General features: G+C 33.4%; 1 protein-coding gene across 1 annotated transcript; it reads left to right on the top strand.

Moving 5' to 3' along the window:
• The first annotated feature begins 13,440 nt into the window (after positions 1 to 13,440).
• LOC120608770 (olfactory receptor 13C3-like) lies at positions 13,441 to 14,429 on the top strand. Its single transcript, XM_039870745.1, is given in 2 exon segments — positions 13,441 to 14,260; positions 14,263 to 14,429. Coding segments are annotated over 2 exon segments (951 nt in total). The 5' UTR covers positions 13,441 to 13,476.
• The last annotated feature ends 7,859 nt before the right edge of the window (positions 14,430 to 22,288 follow it).

Here is a 22,288-nt window from a genome sequence, read left to right as displayed (position 1 = left end):
ATAAAAATAAAAAAAATGAAGCATCTGGTTTTATCTTAACAAAGCATGCACAAGACCTTTATAGGAATCATTTAAAAATTATAATAAATAGCATAATAGACTATGAGTAGTAGAAAAGGTACAACATGTTAATAAATGGAATAAAAATATAAGGCTGCCATTTCCCCCAAAAAATTAGTCTATGTATTCAATTAATTCTAAGTACATTCTAAATTTTAGCTGGATTGTTTTTGAGGAATATGAACACTTATTCTAAAGTTTATATAGAAGAATAAAAGTACGCAACTTGCACAGTTAAATTTATAAAAGAAAAATAAGGGAAGCATCCATATTTGAAGCCACAATGATCAACATATTATGATACTGGTTCAGGGACATTTAAATAGTCTGGTGGAAAAGGAAAGAGATCTCAGATATAGACATATGTTTATATGAGAATTCGATATACCATAAAACAGTCACCCCAAAGAAATGGGGAAGTAATAGCTTAGTAGATTATGTTAGGAAAATGCTCTTATATGTGAAAAAAAGATAAAATTTGATCCCTGGATTACCATATGTAAAGATGGAAACCAGATAGATTAACAATTTACAGGTAAAAAAGTAGAAAATTAATAAAACAATATAGGAAACCTGAAAACTTATAGCAGAGGAAAAAATATTTTAAAACAAAGATTTAGTGAAGGGATTAAGAAGTACATGTTGCAGGTTACAAAATAGTCATGGGGATGTAGAGTACATCCTAGGGAATGTAGTCAATAATATTGTAATAACTATGTATAGTGTCAGGTGGGTACGAGACTAATCAGAAAGATCATTTCGTAAATTATATAAATGCATAACCACTATGCTGTACACCTGAAACTAATATAAAATAATATTGAATGTCAACTCTAATTGTAAAAAAAATTCTGTGAGTGCTTTAAACAAAGCTTTAAACCAATTGAAAGTTAAAGGATATGATAAATCAGTGATTCACTGAAGGGTTTTTTCTAAATGGCTGACAAGTATATGGAGAGGTTCTCACACTTAGAAAATCTGAAAAATGCTCATTAAATGTTCAAAATCAGCAAAATGCTTCTTAAAACAGCCATGAGATATCATTCATTTTCTTTAGAAAAGTAGATGATACCAAATGTTGGCAAGCATGTGAGGAGGTAGAATTCTGGCAGGGGTGTACACACTGGTATGATGACTCTCTGAATACATTAAAGTTGGGTAGGTCCTAGTAATTCCAGTCATGGGAATATGTCCCAGATAAGTCTTTGCCCAGAACTATAAGGGGACAAGCATGAGGATGTTCATCATTGCATTATTTGTGACAAAAGATGGTTGGAGGCAACCTGGATGTCCATCCTCAGAATATGGTTCTACCACTTGTGAGCATACATTATAAAACAGTTTGCAGAAGTGAGAAGCAAATGAACTAGATGTTTATACAGCAACATAAATAGATCTCTGAAAAAGTAATAAAAAAGTAAGCAACATTGTGATTTACAGTACAATAAAATTTATATATAAATTTAAAATACAAAATTTAGAAGGGCACGTACATTTTTAAGGATAAATCAAACACATATTTATGAGTTAGAGAGGGAATATTAGTGGAATCAGTGATTATGGGAGAATAGGTAGCTTTTTAAGGGTTGAGGAAAATAATGTGTAGAGGAATGTAAAATAAAATATAGGAGAGCATCATTAAAGCCTAAGGTTAAATGAAAACACAAATAAAAATTATAGAGAACAATAAAAGCATATGCCAATGAAGGAGGTCTGATTAGAAGTATAGTTTAATAGAAGGAGCTATCATATATGTCAAAAAAAAAAAAAGGAAAATAGACTTCCGACACCATAATAACAGTACGTAATGGATTGGAAGAAAAAAATTAAGAGACTTAAAAAATGGGATAAAAGTTAGATCAGGCATTTTTTAAAAAAAAATTTTAAATCTAGTTAAAAAAAAAAAATCAGTCATGAAGTGATTGGTCAGTATTGGAGAATGGAAAGAAGTTCCTGGTGTTAATGAGAGGCAGTGCTCATCCAACAGATTTCATCTTATGGTCCCATTGGAAAGGTTATGGGTAATGTAGAGACACATGAATCAATCAGACATACCTATTAGCCTGGTTGCACTAAATATGCTATTCACATATGTAACTCCCTTGATTTGACCCAGTTTTCCCCTTCTGATGAGAAGCCGGCATCCAGGTCACTTGCACAGAAAGAATGGACTGAGCAAAGGAGTTAAGTGGCTGCTTCCCCAATGGCCTGTTTCTCATTGTAAAGCGAGGCGCTCTGCTTCACGGTAGCATTTGTGAGCTAGTGAGAATTGACTCCTGTGAATGAGATCCAGCCTCTTCTTGGTTTAACAAATCATTTTTTTTAGTCTGTGGGGCTAAGGAACAGAATGTGGTATGGACCTTGGTTAAAAACAACAGTAGTATTGCTATGTAGTGAGATCTGTTGGTAGTGACCATTGGAGAGAAGCTAAATTAAGTAAACTTGGAATCTAAGCAGAATGACAGAGAACATGACAACAACCGATTTGATCCACTTGAGCCAAATTTCTGCTACAAATTAAAGCATGTAGCACAATGTAGGAATAGATGGAATAGATGTACAGATTATCTTTCTGGAACATTTCTGTTAGCCAAGATTAATCCAGGTCAGCAGCAATCTAAAGAAGACAGAAATAAGGGGCCTGAGATAAATTCTAGATTTAAGTCTCCAGTGTCAAACTCACTCTGGAACTCAGGGGCAATAGGAGAAAAATGTACTGGTTACGGTGATTCTGGTGCAACAAGCTTCCAGAACGGGTTAATGGAAGAAGTGGTTTGTGTTTATTCACACTTACAGAGTAGATATAGAATCATATTTTTTGTCTTAATTATTTTGGATTCAACAATTATTTTGAATATAATTGTACAGGTGATATGATACATTAGTTATTTTTAAAATCTTAAAATCTTTTAAAAATATGATGGTCAAAGTTATGGTTTATATATACAATGGAATATTACTCAGCCATTAAAAAAATGAAATCCTACCATTTGCAATGACACGGATGGACCTAGAGGTTATTATGCTGAGTGAAATAAGTCAGACAGGAAAAGATAAATACTGTATGATTTCACTTATATGAGGAATCTAAGGAACAAAAAGAACAAACTAATCAAAAACATACTCACAGATATAGAGGACAATCTGGTGATGGACAGAGGGGAGGGAGGTTGGGGGACTGGGAAAATGGGGTGAACGGTTAAAGACGTCCAAATTAGTAGTTGATAGACGGTCACTGGGATGGGGAGCACAGCATAGGGAATGAAGCTAGCATTAGGTAGAGAGCCAGAGGATAGAAAGAGAAATTAGGGGGATCATTTTATAAACTATATAAATGTCTAACCAATGTACTGTATACTTGAAACTAATAAAATAAAATTAAAAAAATGAAAAACATGATGGTCATAAGAACTGCTGAAGATGGTCAAGTAATTGCATTGCAGTTCCACACATATGGGACAGAAAATTTTTCAGCAGATTATAGGCCCAATCATGTGTTCAAATTGCTTGGCTGCTGATGAAAATAAGAGATAACACACCTCTTTTGCAATGATGTCTCTGAGTGCTAAATAGAATCTAATGTTCTCATTCTATCTATCTGCTGTGGGGAGGGGAGGAGAGGCAGAATACAAACCCTGTGCTGTTCAAAGGTCAACCGTGAATGTTTTTAAAGACGCAGGTGTGGCAAACAGATCTAAAAATTTTAAAGTACCTAGAGCTAGGTTCAAAATCAAAGATTTGGAACCTCCTTTTTCTCTTATTTGATGCCAATTCTCTTAAATGATGCCAATTTCTACCTAAGAGACTTGTTGAGAAAATGACCCAGCAGTGGTCTAAAAATGTAATGCAAAGCTTTGACACTAAACGATGAAAACTTGACAGATGAGAAAATTAGATATACTCAGTTAAAGCACATAAAATTGATATCTTACCCATAATTTGAAAAAACAATATTTACAAAAAGATGAAATATAATATCATTTATGTACCTCTGAACCCGAAGAATAATTTTTTCCCTTTGATTTGAGACAAGTCTTCTTTCTTAACTGCTGCTTTTTTCTCTATAGCTTCATGAAGTGCTCTCTATTTTATGTAATCCTTTGCAGGATAAAGTGAGGGGATATTAGTGAGATTTAAATAGCAAGCAAGGAGCTTTAATTATATTCAAGTTTTGACTTACCAGTACTTTATTCCTCAGGTAAAACTGTTAGATGAGTTTATTTAAAATATTCTGACTCTCAGACCCAGAGTTTCTAGTTCAGTCTCAGAAAAGAAAGTTAGATGACCCATAGATTTTGGGGGCCTTTGTCATTATCTAAGTGTTTCTTTACATTTGGAGCTCCAGAAACATCCTCCAAAAGACCAGCCATTAGCACAACAAGACAATTTAAATTCTTTTCAGGGATGAGCCAGGGAGGGGTCCAGTATTTGTAACAAACTAAAGTTAAGACTGTAAACATGGGGGATTAAAAACTTTCCAGAACTCTAGGGAGAATGTAGGTAAATCCCATTATATCATATAATTGGTATATTCTTGTACTGAGACTCGAATAAGAAAAGTCTATCACCATTTACCTTAAAAGAATAATTGAAGATTTAGAGACTCAAATAAATAGACAAAAGTCTTTAATAAGTATTTTTTTCTGAAATTATCTGAAATCTTCCCACCATCAATAGCATATATTGCCTTCATTTGCATAGAATTTTCAAATATTTAAAGTTGTTCTCAGAATATTACTATGAATTAGTACAATTTTCCTTTTATACAGATGTAGAACCTGACACTCTGAAAGTTGAAATACTTTGCTGAAGGTTGTGCAGACAGTATAAGAGGAGGTAAAAAACATCTCAGATCCAGCTTTTAAGACAGCATGTCCTGCAATCTGTTTGCAGCACTGCCCATCACTCACCAATAAGACCCAAAATGAGCTTTTAGAGTACTGCATCCCCACTCTGCAACAAATGCAGGGAGGTTAGTTTAGAATAATTTAAACAATGTAAAATGACAATTAAATGTCAATAAAAAATGAAAACTAAGTGTTATTTTCCCTCTAAATCCAAGTAAGAGTTTGAAGCTTATGGAATAAAATGCAAACTTTTATCAAAAATAATTTCTCTTCGACTTTAATGACAAAGGTCAACATTCAAACTGGACTTTTGTCCCTGAAGTGAATCTTCCTTTCTCAATACTTTCCTGTTAAAGATTTTCCAGATAAGCCTACTTTTTTAAATTAGTAATTTCTCCTTAATTTTTGCATATTTCTTCTTTAGTTTACACTAAATGCTATAAGTTATGCTGTCTAGGTATCTGACATTTAATGCTAGATAAAAATAGACAGTACCAACTAAGTGGGGGAAGGGTAGATTTTTCTATGCACTTTATACATATTTAATTGATCTAATCTTTATTATAATCTTATGAGATGTATGCTTATTATTTATTATTATTATTTATTATTATTTATTATTATTATTATTATTATTAATTCTGTATTATTATTTTTATTTTAAAGATTTAGTAAGTGAGGAACAAAAATATATTATTTATCACCTGGAATATATATATGCAACAAGTTTCCCTAAAGGGTCTGAAAACGACTTAATGGCAGAAAACTTTCTATTTTAATTTTTTGTATTACAACACTATCTCACGATGTGCCTTGAGCATGGTGGACACTCAGAACATACATCTGTGGGCAGATGGACAATTTTACCATATCCATTTAGTTTTTTAAATGTGCTCTACATTTTGTATAGCGTGAAATTATATGTTGCTTAATGTTTATAGTTATAGTCTGCAGTAATACATTTCACTGAAGGACCACTGAAAAAACAAAGAATCCCGAAAGGAGGCAGAGTTCGAGTCCTCTTTCCCTAACCTCTTTCTCTGTTCCTTCAGTCCCAAAACCTTGGAATTCATATGATTTATGAGCTATTCTTAATTTTTTTATTGACATATAATTAACATATAAGATTGTGTTGATTTGATACAATTACATATTACCATGTGACTACCACAGTAGCATTAGCTAATGTCTGCATTACATCACATAATTATCATTTCTTTTTTTGTGATGAGGACATTTAAAATCTGGTCTCAACAGTTTTCAAGTATATGATACAGTATTCTTAGCTATAACCATAATGCTGCGCATTAGACCTCCAGAACTTATTCACTTTCTAACTGCAAGTGTGTATACCCTTTGATCAACATCTACTTAATTCTGCCACCCCACAGCTTCTGGAAACCACCATTTTAATCTGTTTCTAAGAGTTCACCCTTTTTTAGATTCCACATGTAAGACAAATACTGTATTTGTCTTTCTCTCTGACATATCTGACCATAATGCCCTCAGGGTCCATCCATGCTGTCCCAAATGGCAGGATTTCCTTTTTTCTTATGGCTGAATAATATTCTATGTATATGTGTGTATGTATTTTGTTATGTGTGTGTGTGTGTGTGTGTGTGTGTGTGTGTAGTGTGTGTATATGAATATATAACATATATACGTGTGTATATGTGTGTGTGTGTATATACCTATCTCTCGATTTACATGATATTTTTTTTAATGAGAGTTTTTCATACACAGTAACTATACACTCCCTCTGACTCATATACATGGATTTTTTTACACGTGTTTTCCATTTATGCAGTCTCATTTTACGTGGTTCTTTCTTTTTCATTTTCATTATTGGCAAATACTCTTTCTAAAAAACAATAGCTTAACTCAGCAATGTACAAAGAACTAATATTAACATACCATTATTAATGATCTTCCTGTTCATTAGATGGCAAATAAAAGGTATGAGTGACTACTGATGTTTTTTGGGATTGGTTTTACAAATGTTTTGCTGTAGAAGCTGAACTTTTATTTTTAGATGATGTACCTCGTTATCCACACAATTTAGAACTTCCAAATATAAAAGTTGTATATTTGCCACCAGATACAACTTCCCTGATCCAACCTTTACATCAGGTTCCCCAATCCCCCGGCCACGGACTGGTATTGGTCCATGGCCTGTTAGGAACTGGGCTGCATAGCAGGTGAGCGGCCCGCGAGCCTGTGAAGCTCCACCTGTTTTTGCAGCCACTCCCCAGGGCTAGGCTCACCACCTCAGCTTCACCTCAGATCATCAGGCATTAGATTTTCGTGGGGGTACAAGTACCTGGTGCCGAAAAGGTTGGGGACCGCTGCTTTAGATCAAGGCATTATTTCCACCTTTAAGATTAATTATATTAAATGGAGTTTTAATGATATTTTTGATAAACTTGAAGATAATAAATCACTTACAGTTACAGAATAAATACATAATTTTAAGTCCTATCAAGAATATTGCTTTAACTTTGAGTGAAATATAGCCATCAACTTTAAATGCATGATGAAAAGCAATATGGCGAAAAGTGATTGTACTAGGGAAAATGGTTCCAACAACTGAAGAGGGATTAACTGGCATTATTAATTTATTAAATAAATTTCAAGAAGAAGGCTCTGACAATTTGAATATAGATAATAATGAATTACTGATTGATCATGAATTAACCGATAATGAATTAATTCACTTAACATTTGAAGCCCATCCTGATAATGAATACTGCAGTGACCTTGAACCAGTTTCATTCACTGCAAAAATTATTTACAAAGCTCTTCAACTGACCATAAAACTGGAAATTACAATTGTAGATGTTGATCCAAATATCTAATGAGCCTTAAAATTTCTAAAAGATTAAAAAAAATTTCAGTGAATTTCAAAGAATTTATGAAAATAGCAACAGATGGGGTTGGAAAAAGATTATCTAAAAACATAAACATAAATAATGAAACCGAAGTAGTATTTCCAAATTTCAAGTGATGAAGATAATGACTTTGTGCCAATTAAAATCAGAAGGTTGATTAGATTACAGTAGAGACACAGACTGAATAAAATTTATTTTGTTTTTTCTGAATTTTCATTAGCATTTTTTTGTGAAAATACGTGAAATAAATATTTTTATGACTTACATTGACCTATTTCTTTAGTACTTTTTTTTGTACTGTTGGATACTTGTAATGTGGTTTTATTCTGTGTAAAAAAAAGTGTGGAATGGATAATCCGTGTAAATTGAGGCACCGATGTATGTATATATATCACCTCTTTGTCCATTCATTTATTGGTGGACCCTTAGATTGTTTCCATATCTTGGCTATTTGTGAATAATGCTGTAATAAACATGGGAGTGCAGATACCTTTTTGATATCTTGCTTTTATTTCTTTTGGATATATATTCAGAAGTAGAAACGTTGGATCATATGGTAACTTTAAAAAATTTTTTTGAGGAAATTCCATACTGTTTTCCTGATGGCTGAAACAATTTACATTCCTACCAACAGTGTGCGAGGGGGCCTTTTTCTCCACATCCTCACTAACACTTATTTTTGTCTTTCTCTTGATAGCCATTCAACAGGTATGAGGTGCTATCTCATTGTGGTTTGATTTAAATTCATATTTAAATCAAATGTGGATTTGATGATTACTTATGTTGAGCATCTTTTCATGTACTTATCGGCCATCTGGATGACTTCTTTAGAAAAATTTCTATTCAGTTCCTCTTCCCATTTTTATTTATTTACTTAATTTTTATAATTTTTTTTATTAAATTCACTGGGATGACATTGGTCAAAAAATTATGTAGTTTAGGTTTCAAGTGTACAGTTCATGAATACATCATATGTACGTTGCCTTGTAATTGTTTTTTTTGTTATTGAATTGTATGAATTCTTTATACGTTTTTAATATTACCCTCTTATCTGATATATAGTTTGCATATATTTTATCTTATTCCATGGATTGCCTTTTCATTTTGTTGATTATTTCTTCTGCTATCTAGAAACTTTTTAGTTTGATGTAATCCAACCTTTTTTTTTTTGTTTGTTTGTTTGGTTTTTTTTGCTTATACTTTTGGTGTCACATCTAAAAAACAGTTGCCAAATCCAGTGCTAAGGAACTTTTCTCCTATGTTTTCTTCTAGTTTTATTATTTTGTTGTTTTTTCCTAATGTTTTTTTCTGGTCTCTGTTGCGTTGATTTCCACTTTGATTTTTGTTATTTCCTTCCTATTGCAGACTTTGGGCTTAGTTTGTTCTTCTTTTTATAGAGCCTTAAGGTGTAAAGTGAAGTTATTTGTGATCTTTCTTTTTTCTTAATATATGCATTTGTCACTGTAAACTTACCTCTAAGAACTATTTTTTAGCATCCCATAGATTTTTGTATGCCATGTTTTCGTTTTCATCTGTTTCGAGATATATTTTTATTTCCCTTTTGATTTTTTTCTTTGACCTTTTGCTTTTTCATGAGTGTGTTATTTAGTTTCCACATATTTGTAAATTATCTAGTTTTCCTCTTGTTGTTGATTTCTAGTGTCATATAATTGTGGTCAGAAAAGATATTTGATGTGTCTTTAATCTTTTTAAATATGCTAAGACTTGTTTTGTGGCCTGTCTGTCCTGGAGAATGTTCTGTGTGCATTGAAAAGAATGTGTATTCTGCTGCTCTTGGATGGAATGTTCTATAGATATTAATTCATTTGGCTGAAAGTATGGTTCAAGTCTAATGTTTCCTTGTTGATTTTCTATCTCTATGATCTATCACAATTGCTAAAAGTGGGGTATTGAAGTCCCCTATTGTGTTATTGTCTATTTCTCTCTTCAGATCTGTTAGCATTTACATAATATATTTAGGTGCTCTGATGTTGGGTGCATACAATTGTTATATTTTTTTGATGAGTTAATTCTCATCATTATATAATGATCTTTGTTTCCCTTGACAGTTTTTGTCTTAAAGTCTGTTTTGTCTAATGTAAATATAGCTACCTCACTCTCTTTTGGTCTACATTTGCAAAAAATATCTTTTTCCATCCCTTCACTTTCAGCCTATTTGTGTCCTTAAAGCTAAAGTGAGTCTGTTGTAGGCAACATATAATTAGGTCTTGTTTTTTTGTTTTTAATATTTTTATTTATTTTGTGCCTTCTAATTAGAGAATTCAATCCATTTACATTTATAGTAATTATTGATAAGTAAAGACTTACTCTTACTAATCTTATTAATTGCTTTATGGTGGTTTTAGAGTTCCACTGTACCTTTTTTCTCTATTTCTGCCTACCTATGTGGATTGGCGATTTCCCATGATGGTATACTCTGATTTCCTTCTCTTTATCTTTTATGAATCTACTATAGGTTTTTGCTTTGTGGTACCATATGGCTTACATAAAACATCTTATAGACATAACTGTATGTTTTACATTGATATCAATTTACCTTCTATTATGTACAAAATCTCTACCCTTTTACTCTCACCCTTTTATATTTTTAATGTGACAATTTACCTCTCTTTATATTCTGTGTTTGTTAACAAATCATTGTAGCTATAGTTATTTGTAATACTCTTTTCCTTTAAACTTTATACTATAGTAAAGTGGTGAACACACTATGCTATTACAGAATTAGAGTTTTATGAATCTGACTAAATATTTACCTTTATCAGTATATTGTATATTTTTGTATGTTTTTATGTTACTAATTAGATCCTTTCATTTTAGTGTGAGTAACTTCCTTCAGCATTTCTTGTAAGGCAGATCTAGTGGTGATGAACTCCCTTAGCTTTTATTTGTCTGGGAAAGTCTTTATTTATTCTTCATTTCTGAAGGATAACTTTGTCAAACCTTAATTAATATCTACAATAAAGCTCATATATTTTCCCAAAACATTTTAATTCATTCACATGTTATCTACCTATCTGAATTTATGTTGCAAACTATCCATTCTGGACTTTTTAAAAAACTGCTGTAGCCTTAAAGATATGAATTCACTTTTGTCCTGTGAATTTATTTATTTTATTGCCATCTGTATTTTTCATTTCAAAAATGGTTGATGATGGCATTCTGCATGAAATTGACATCTAAAAGAATGAATATAAAGTAAGCAAAAAAGTTAAAGAATAATGATTTAATTCGCAACAAATATCTGTTTTGTTTAATTTATAATATCTAGACCACTTTTCAGCCCTAACATTTCATTTTGGTAATTATCATTTGAATTTGTAATTTATTACTTTGAATTAACTTTACTTTGGAAAACATATTTTGAACTAAAAGCTCTCATATTTTATTAAGTTAATTTGGTAAACATTTGCCCCTGTTTCCAAAAGTTACATGAGTAAAGAATGTCATTTCATTTTTGAGCTTTAGTTCAACTATAGTTTATTCCCAGCACCAATCTTAATTGGGTCTATGGGACACTATCCCTAACACACTAAGAAGTTTCTCCATTGCACAGATCTCTCATTCCAACTTTAAATTGCTTTGAGAATTGGGGAACAATTATAACAACTGTTGTATAACAAATATTTATTCTTCCACATCTGTGGAATCTGGCATTGTTTGTTGAACCTGACCTTAATACAGAATGCTAGCAAATACTAAGAAGAAAGTAACTGGTTCTTCTAGGAGGGTGAAATAATTTATGAGTAGAAAAGTAAGTCTTCAATACCATGAAACTGTGTATTTTCAATCTATAGTTAAAGTTGTTATTTAATATAAATTTGTAATGTAAATAGCCTGATGCATTCCAGGTATCAATTTATTGTCACCAGAATACAACTGTGAATCATTATCATTATTATTTCATTATTATTTAAATAATATCTGTTAATCTTTGAAGTAATTACCATATGCTATCTCATTATTTCCATACAATATCCCAGTAAGAAATGTAAAGCACATATTTTTATCATTATTTTAAAAAATGAGATGATTATAGCTCTAATTAGAAGCACAGAACCTCAAACCAGACTTTCTTTTCAGTCTGAGGTACTTTTCCACCCAGCAAAACCAATATCATATATATCCCAATAAGTACAGTAGTCCTCTCTCATCCAGGGTTTCATTTTCTGTGGTTTTAGTAACATACTGTAATTATACTTATATTTTCATATGTCCTTTTCCTTTATACTGATTGAATTGTGAATTTTGTAATGGTGGGCACTTTACATTGTTCTTTTGTTTGTCCTTACTATGCTTAGAATATGACTGGATTCAGGTAGGCTGCCAGTAATATTCTAAAATGATTATAATAGTCTGGCACAAGTTTAGCCTACTTAAAAAAAGTCTTTAATAATATTTATTTTCTTAAGAAATTTTAACAACATGATGTGAATATGGAGCTTTCTGTAAAACACAAATGTTCTTGTGATCTTCTAGGTTTTCATGCCAATCCATAATAAAGCAAATGAAAATCCATTTGAATCAGAAAAATCTGAATAATCTGCCGATTCAGCATAAATTAAAGCATTGTCACTAAAGTGCTTTCAAGATCCGTTACATAAGCATCACCTGAGCACTTATAGTAAGTGCAGAATCTCAGGAGCTAAACCCTAAACACTAAAACAGAATCTGAAGTTTATCAAGATACCCAGGTGATTCATATGTATATGAAAATTAGTGAAGCTGTGAACTAGACTGATATATGCTTCGAGCTCTACTTGTTATTCACTACCTGGTTAACTTTGGACAAGTTCCATCTTCTATATTTGAAAAAATGAAGATAACATAAAGAAAGATTATGCTTTGTAAAGCATAAAGTGGTACACACATATACACATGTTTACATAAAATATTTAAAACTTATTTTCTTAGGTTGACTTAAATGAATAAATTATCAAGGTATACACTGAAGCTACAGAACAAAATAAGTGAAGAGACTATGTAATGTTCTTCGAAGATTATCTGTAAGATTCGTGTGGTGCCGATATTTGCAATGGTCTTGTCATAGAAAGTCACAAAAGATTCTAAGAGGGGCTGGCATATGAGGTTAAAAACTAACTATGTTTAAATAGATGTTAAATTTCAGTTTATGCTGTTCAGTTTTTTATTATTACGTGTCTATAAAATACACAAACTGACTGATAAAAGGTATGCAGGCATACAAAGAAATGTGCACCAGAAAATCAAAGTCGCTGTGAAATTTTGACCATCATTGTTAATTGCCACATCAAATTTTCAGTCCTTGTTGAGTAGTCTTTTGCCATCTCTGCTGCTTGCTCTCTGGGGCAGATGACGAAGTCAGGTTTACAGTTGGTAATTAGGAGTTTAGGAAACCGAAACCCAAGAATGTGTCCTCAACATCAGAAAAGGTTATTTCTGTATGTCTGATCATATGTAGATCTTCATATATTACCTAAGGGCATAGGTACTTCCATCTTTCCCAATTTCATTGTGTTCTAGTTACACATCTTGTTGAAGATAACTGGATGTCAGAGCTTCAAGCAGACACCTTATAATGCATTGTAAAAACATGAATCATTCAGGTAATTTTTAACACTTCTTTTTAGCAAGAGAATGTATTTTATATTAGATCTTCCTCTGACATCCTGAAAGCAGATAACATGAAGAAAATTAACCAGACATTTATGTCAGACTTTCTTCTTCTGGGCCTTTCTGGATACCCAAAGATTGAGATCATTTACTTTGCTCTAATTCTAGTTATGTATCTTGTGATTCTGATTGGCAATGGTGTTCTGATCATAGCAAGCATCTTCGATTCCCGTCTTCACACCCCTATGTACTTCTTCCTGAGCAACCTCTCTTTCCTGGATATCTGCTATACATCTTCCTCTGTTCCTTCAACTTTGGTGAGCTTGATCTCAAAGAAAAGAAACATTTCCTTCTCTGGATGTGCAGTACAAATGTTCTTTGGGTTTGCAATGGGGTCAACAGAGTGTTTACTCCTCGGCATGATGGCTTTTGATCGCTATGTGGCCATCTGCAACCCTTTGAGATACTCTATCATCATGAGCAAGATGGTGTATGTACTGATGTCTTCTGGGTCATGGCTCTCTGGTGGAATCAATTCAATGGTGCAAACATCTCTTGCTATGCAATTGCCTTTCTGTGGGAATAATATTATCAATCACTTCACATGTGAAATATTAGCTGTCCTCAAGCTAGCTTGTGCTGATATATCCCTCAATATTATCACCATGGTGATATCAAATATGGCATTCCTAGTTCTTCCACTGGTTGTCATTTTTTTCTCCTACATGTTCATCCTCTACACCATCTTGAGAATGAACTCAGCCACAGGGAGACGCAAGGCCTTTTCCACCTGCTCAGCACATCTGACTGTGGTGATCATATTTTATGGTACCATCTTCTTTATGTATGCCAAACCAAGTCTCAAGAACTCCCTGGGGAAGACAAGTTGCAAACATCAGACAAGCTTATTTCCCTATTTTATGGGGTAGTGACCCCCATGCTAAATCCTATAATCTATAGCTTGAGAAATAAAGATGTAAAAGCTGCCATAAAATATCTGCTGAACCGAAAACCTATTCAATAAATATTTCTTATTTAGAAAATATAGGTATTTGTGTAACAGGCACAAAGATGGATTTATGGATTGATCAGTAAGAACCTTCTTTGGGAGAAACCATGGTTAAGGAGAGAGATTTTTATTCTTTCCCTTCCCTAACCCTGCTCAGAATTACTAAGAAATATAGTTTTCTATAAACTCAGCTTCCAATATGTCCTGATCCAGATCTCACAAGCACAATTAATTTTATTAGAATCTCATTCTTGGTGATATCTAAAATGAGTGTTTCTGGTATATTATGTGGAAATGTAATAGGAAACAATCACGCATAGCTTTGGAAGAGAGAAACAGGAGTACAAAATCTATAATTCCATAAACTACCTAAATGGCATTGGATAGACTTTCTTTGTAAGCCATTGCTACTGTATCTTATAATCAGAAAATAAGTAAAATCAGGTCCCACTCTCATTTAAAGTTTCAATAAGTTGGAGAAAGCATTTAGCATAGCACTATCTTCACAGTGTCCTAGAATTTTAGAATTGAAACTAAGACTCCAAGGTGAGGAATAAAAGTTACTACTGAGCACCTCTTTTACACAAGCTAATAATTATTAGAGCCAGATATCTCCCCCTAAAAATCACTCTGTTAATATAAATCACATCTTCCTTGCCTTTCCTCTCATATCTATATAAAGGGAAGGCGACAAAATAATCATATATAAAGGGAAGGAGACAAAATAATCAAGCCAGGAGACAAAATAATCATGGGAGTGTCCTAACTTATGGGGAGTACAAAGTGAATGGTGAGAGGTATTTTACTACAGTCCCTGTGGAATAATGAGAAAGTTGGTTGTTTTTTTTGTTTTTTGTTTTTTTTTTTCAATCTAAACCAAGCGAGGGGGAGCTGTGAATGAGACTTAAGATTTTGAGTGCCTGCAAAGAGAGTCTGGCGTTTGTCTTGATGAGTGGCGGCCTGCTGAGCTCTCAAGGCTGCAGAAGGCAGAGGAGCTAGTCTAGAAGAGGGAGGAAGATAGGTATTCTTCGCCAAAATCAAACAGAAACGTTTCACATCTGTCTGAGATGTTCTCGCAGGCTCAGAAAGAATGATAACAACAGTGATTGAGGAAATAAAATCAGTTATTTAATTTTCCAATGAGTTGAAACTCCTCAAAAAATCTATGATAGTTTTTTCTTCTTCTTTTTTTTTTTAATATAGTTTCTTATCTAGAAAGCCAGTGCTGAGTACAGGGTATCTTTGGGCCATACTATTGAGATTTTTCATAATCTCTTAGCCTGTTATGATAACTGACTTTATTTCCTTACTCAGTTTTCCTTTATCCCATGTATTTTAGACCCACAATGTGACCCCATGTCTCCTCCTTAGAGGCTTCATTCTTTGCCAATCCACTTCCTTTGAGTTGACCCGGGTTTCTACCTGGGTCATTAAATGCTGCTGTTCTGTCACTGTCCCACCAGAATTGGAGTGTTGTCACTGTAGAAAACCTCCAGCTGCTGTTCTCTCACCTCTGGGTGGATCACACTGGTATTGCTTTTGGTTCTATTCAGAAAGGCGTGTACCAGACCTGGTAAGCGATGGTTATTCAACTTCTAGTGCTTCTCCTCCCTTCATTGGAGGCCCTTCATTTGTGTCTGATCTTTGTTTAATTTTCTTTAAATTTTGATATATGATGACAAGGTTTTAGGCATAAAAAAGATTATTTATATTGCTTTAATATACTTCTTAGCATCTTAGTTTTTATTTTTTCACCACCATACCAAGAATGTCAGCATCTATATGTAGGTTTATATCAGGTCGAACTCTTTACTTGCTAAAATATTCCATATATAGGTAAAAGTGGTGCGATAGGACTTTGATATAAATGAGCGTGCTCATGTTAATCAATGATCAGCAAATTAACAGATTTGATAATAAATTGCCCTCCCTGGAAAATCAGGAAGTCTTCAAAAGATTGTTAGGTGAATTATTTTCTGATTAATATATAAATATTTTTTAATTAAAAAAATTAAAAAGTGTAAAAAAATTGTCACTTGGCAGTATCCCAAGATATCATTTTAAATATTCCCTCTAGTAATCAGGAGTCTTATAGTCATCATATTTTAATTTTTATTAATCAATGTAATATGAACACTGGAGGTTAATGTTTTTTTTATATATGACACATATGGTTTCACAGGATAAATTTTAAGAAGTGAAGTTAATAGAAAGGTGATATGAACTCTCAATTTTTAGCTAAATTACCCTCAAAAAGGTCATATTACCCACTAAAAATACCATTATAAGATTTTCCCCAAATATGTTCACAGCTCTGTTTACATACGTACTTATATGTTTATATCGCTATCCATATATATACACACACATTTATATGTAGTTTTTCTTTAAAACATACTTTTGGAATTTTTCATTTTCAAATATTTAATAAAAGAGTGAGAGTAATTTAATAAAATACCATGTACCAATCACATGGTTTAAATAATCATCAACACATAGTCAACTTTGTTTGACCATAATGTATCTCCTGCCCCCAGATTATTTCGAAGCAAATCCTGGATACAAATATATCATTTTTATCTATCTATCTATCTATCTATCTATCTATCTATCTATCTATCTATCTATCATCATCTATCTATCTTTATATACTTTATATTTATATATTATATTTATCTGTATGTTATATTTATCTATAAATATATAAATATATAGATGTAATGTGTAGACATACACTAAGTTGCAAAAATCCTAATTCCACCATTCACATTGTAGTCCATGAGAATTCACAGTGGGGGCATATTAACTGTAATATGAATAATTCCTTCTCCAGTTACACACAATAAGATAGTGTTGTGAGGACTATGAGCCACAAAAAGGGAACCTGAGCGACGTAAAAGACATTATTTCTCACTCCAGTAGATTGCTGCCATAAGATACTGCAGGCTGTGCATAATCTAAATTTCAAGAGAGGCCAGATTTTAAAATGAAACATTGCAACATTTACCCAGGGTTGGATGTATTTGAAATAACATGAGGCTTCAGAGACTGTAATCATGTATGGTTAAAGCCTTCCTGTAAAGGTATTGGATATGGTCCTGCAGAAGAGAGGAATATCAGGCCAACAAAGAGAGTTCTGACACATCAGTTGTACCTCCCAGGTGAATTCTGAAAAACTGTCTCTTAGAATGTCTCAGTCGATGTTGGTTTATATACCCAACATGTTGTCAGAAATGCTTGTTAAGTTTGAGCACATATTTAGGACTCAAAATGTTGATTTCCCCATGATACTATCATACAGATATAATAGTAACCTCCAAACACACTTTAGAGTATGTCAAAGAGATTCCCATTGACTCCCTTTATATTAGCAGTCACTTCCCCTTCTTTCCACTTTTTATTAATTTTCACCCAGATTATCCTTCTTGGGCCAAGACTGTTAGGTTCAGCTAGAGGACTGACCCATAAAGCTAGGAGCAATTTAAATAAGGTCAATGATTCCCCCTTTATCTAGTCTGTTTTATAGAGTAGAGTTGGATAAGAACAAGCATATAGGTTTACCTCTTCAACCAGGTAAGAAAGAGACAGAAACTATCTAATCTCATTTTTTAAAAAGTAAAAAAAAAAAAAAAAATCTATATTATTCTTCTTTTAAGGCAGTAATATTTAGATGTGTTGTCATGGTGTCATATTCAGCAACTGATTCTTTTCCTGGAACTCATAAATTCGATCCATGTTCCACCAATACAGGATCAGGCAAAGAAAAAGAATAATTTTTAGAAATATAAAAGTTTCTATGAGTACTTGTATCATCTGTACCATTTTCTCTATATTTTCTCTAAAATATCTCAATAATATATCCAATAGTGATCTTTCTTAAATACACATATATCATTTTAACACATAGTTATTCATTCCTGAAAATCATCCTTTTAGTCTGTTATAACCCTCCAGTTTTATAAGCAGGGATTTCAGTAGTCCATTCCAATTTTCATTAGTCCACATTTAGTTCCTTTGCTAGATCTATCATCTCTCTCTCTCTCTCTCTCTCTCTCTATCTTTTATTTATGATTGTTTATTTGCTATTGAGTTGTGTAAGTTTCTTATATATTTTGGATGTTAATCCTTTATTAGACATATGTTTTGCAAATATTTTATCACTTTCCATAGTTTGCTGATGGTTTCTTTTGCTGTGCAGAAGCTTTTTAGTTTGATGTAGTCCTTCTTATTTATTGGTTGTTTTTGTTTTTTGTTCTTTTGGTGTCATATACAAAAACTTGTTGCAAAGACCAATGTCACGAAACTTTGACCTACATTTTCTTTTATGAGATTTATGGTTTTAGGTCTTACGTATAACACATAAGTCTTTAATACATTTAAAATTAAATTTTGTGAATGATGTAATGGTCCAATCTCATTTTTTTGCATGTGACTATTCAGTTTTTCCAGCAACATTTATTGAAGAAATTTTCCTTTTTCCATTGAGTATTCTTGTTGCGGGACTGGCATTAATTCCTTCATAAATATTTGGTGTAGCCTTCTGGTCCTGGACTCTTCTTTGTTGTGAGGTTTTTGATTATTGATTTACTTTTCTTGTTATTAGTCTGTTCAGATGAACATAACACAATCAAATACAGTAATTTTACACTTTACTCCCCTGCCTTCATGTAACTGATGTCAGGTTTTGCTTCTTTCTATATTGCATTTCTATTAACATATTTCTGTGATATTAGTTATTCATACTGCTTTTATATTTTATATACTAGTAATAAAAGTGATTTTACATACCACCATTACAGTATACAATAGTCTGTGTTTATATTTAAATTCAGCCCCAGGATTTATATTCCATAAACTTTGATGTTCTTGGGTAGATGAGATTGCCTCCAGGACATTGGTCAACATTTCTGGTGCTGTGGACAAGGGTCTACTTCAGAGTCCAGAGATGGTGGGCCTATTAACAGGAGCACAGTTGCATGTAGCTCTCTCAGGTCACTGGCAGTGGGGGCTCCTAACAGGTTCCTGGGTGGGCAGGACCACTTCAGACCATGGCCGTAAGAAGTTGGAGCTGGTTTATGGTGCCCACTCAAGATCTACAGTTGGACTAAAGTCAAAGTCAAATGTGTACCTCCAGAGACACAAACCTGTGTGTCTCTCGGCAGGTTTCTGGGCAAATAGTACTTCTCTCTGATTGTTGCTGTGAAGGGTTAGATCTGGGTTACAGTGCTGCTTCAAGATCCGTAGTCAAGCTGAGGTCGGCAGGTCTACCTCCAGGGGCTCAGACTGGCTTGTCTCTAGGCGGTCCCCTGGTTTGGTAGGATGTTTCCCAGCCTGAAGGTACAAGGGACTAAAACTGGTTATAGGGCCAATTCAGAATCTTCGGTAAGAAGAGTTTGGAGGGTCTGCCTTGGGGCACAGAGGGAATGTGTCTCCTGCCTGATCCCTGGACAGACAAGACTGTTGGCCAGGAATGACTGGAGCTGGGTCACAGTGCTTCAGGATCCACAGCTGAGATTGGTCTGTGAGCCTGCTACCTAAGGCATGGTGAGGCATGACTCCTGATGGGTCTCTTGGCAGATGGTGTTGGTAATGGGATCAAGACAAATAGGGCTATAGCCAAATCCACAGGGGACAGAGCTATTTCTGGGTCAGTAGCTGAGTACAGTCAAATTTTGCCTTTATGACTTCAATATGTCTATGGTCTCAGTGACTGTTTTCTGTGGCTGACACTGTTTTCTATACAAATTTTAATGCTACCTATCGGGTATAGAAGTACTGGAAAGAGAATGGGCTTTGGATTTTGTCTCTATCTATTATTAGCCATGTGACCTCAACCAAGTGAATAATTTCAAGCACAGAATCTAGCACATAAGATCCTGCAATAGAAGTTGTTTGAAGAAATGAAATTTATTTTTTATTGAAATAAAAGGTTTTTTTAGGTACTTCTGGCCTTTAGCTGAATAAATACATACTTAAAAATTGCTTCGAGGCTCAATTTTCTCATCTGTGGTTTGGAGAGACAGTATTCTCTCATTTGCGTCTCTCGTCCAAGTTGAAATTTTCTACTTTGTATTCTTTAACTGAATTGCTTCTGAAGTGAGAATCCCTCTGTTGAGGTTGGCTGCTGACTCCAAGACATTATACACTCTAGAGAAATCTTTCCACCTATCATCGCACAATAAACTGTTAGAGTGGGGTAGTGAGCTTATGCTGACATTCTCAAAACTGTTAGCCTTCATGAATCCTAAATATGTAGTTTTTGTTAGCCCGGAAACTGGTGGCAATTTTGAAAATATGATTTTTTTGGTATATCAGTCAGTAATTAATGATAACACAATATAAACATTTTAATTCCTCGTGTCACATATCTGCTCAAAAACATGATAAAATCAAAGTGTATAATGTCAGTTTTGAAGGGTAGCTAAAATCACAGGGTCTAAACATACACCTTGTACTTGGTGCTTCTAATAACTGGCCCCTTCCGCACAAAAAGAAATGTCAATTTATCTGCCTGAAATTTGGACCTTTATATATGCCTGCTTCATTTACCTTTTCAAATATGCTTTGCATCACTTCTCCACAGAAACCCCCTCATCTGAAAAGAAGGTACTGCCAATATGTTTATTCCCAAACTTTGCTCAACCTGTTATCCCTTCTGGAATACCCCTTTCTCATCTTCTCTTTCAAACCTGCTTCATACCTTCCATGACTGCAGATCCAGCCTATGTTTGAAATTCTTTCAGAACTCTCCCTTGACTTCTTTATTTCTCATTAACTTCCTCCTTCTGGGAAGACTTATAATATTCATTCTGGTCACGCAATGTAATTATATTCTATAGCAAATCGTTCCATGTATAGTTTTACTGTTTCACACACTGAATTGTGAACTTTTTGATGATTGATATGTTGTGTTATACTTTTCCTATTCTTACTCAGCTTGGAACAGGAATAGGCTTAAATTAGGTTATCTGTAATATCTTACACATATTATAGTAGTCCAGTGAAAGTTTATTTACTTTCATAAAATTCGTCTTTTAATAGTATTATTTTTTGAATTGTACTGAACACCGAACAGTGAGATATGGCCCTGGACTTTACTTGAAAATACAAATGAAGTATGTTCTTGGTCATTTTTTAAGTTGTTAAGCTAGTTATATAATAAAACAAAAGAAAATCTGTTTGGATCAGAAACATCTGGATAATCTGTCAACTCACTATAGGTAAACTAAAGCCTTGCTAATCAAAATCTGGTCCCCTATCAGCTGCTTCAGCATATACTGGGAGCTTTTTAGAAATGTAGAACCACAGGCCCTGCTTGATCCTACTAAAAGAGAACCTGCATTTTAATAAGATCTCCAGGTAATTTATATACATATGAAAATTTTGAAAGACTGCAATAGTTGATTCTTCATTATTCCACCTACACCAAAAGTTCTGGACAGTAGTTGGCGGGAGAGCAGTATAATAACTTTTGGTGTTGTAGCCCAAAGAGTTCTAGAGTTCATTGGGAAAGATCTGAGCTTCAAGCTCTCTACATTTTACTTGTAGGTTGGGTAACTTTGTCTACATTCTGTCTTTAACACTTGAAAAAAATAGGAATAATGAGAAGCATATTTTTTTTTTGTAAAGTATAAAGTGCTATATAAACATACACAAATATATTTAAGCATTATTACAGTTTCCTTGGGTTCACTTAAATAAATTATGAAGAATAATTCTGAAGTCACAGAATAAAACAAAAGAAGAGAGACTTGTTTTAGAAGGTTCTCCACCATATACATGCATAGCTGGTCTATACACTGGTCTTATAAAAGGAACTAACAAAATAGTAAGAATAGGCTGTAACTGTGAGAGATCAACAACTAACTTCGCTT

This window comes from Pteropus medius, unplaced genomic scaffold (genome assembly GCF_902729225.1).
Source record: "Pteropus medius unplaced genomic scaffold, Ma_sr-lr_union100, whole genome shotgun sequence".
Lineage (NCBI taxonomy): Eukaryota > Metazoa > Chordata > Mammalia > Chiroptera > Pteropodidae > Pteropus > Pteropus medius.
Note: the sequence above shows the minus strand (reverse complement) of the source record. Positions and strands in the feature narration are given on the sequence as shown.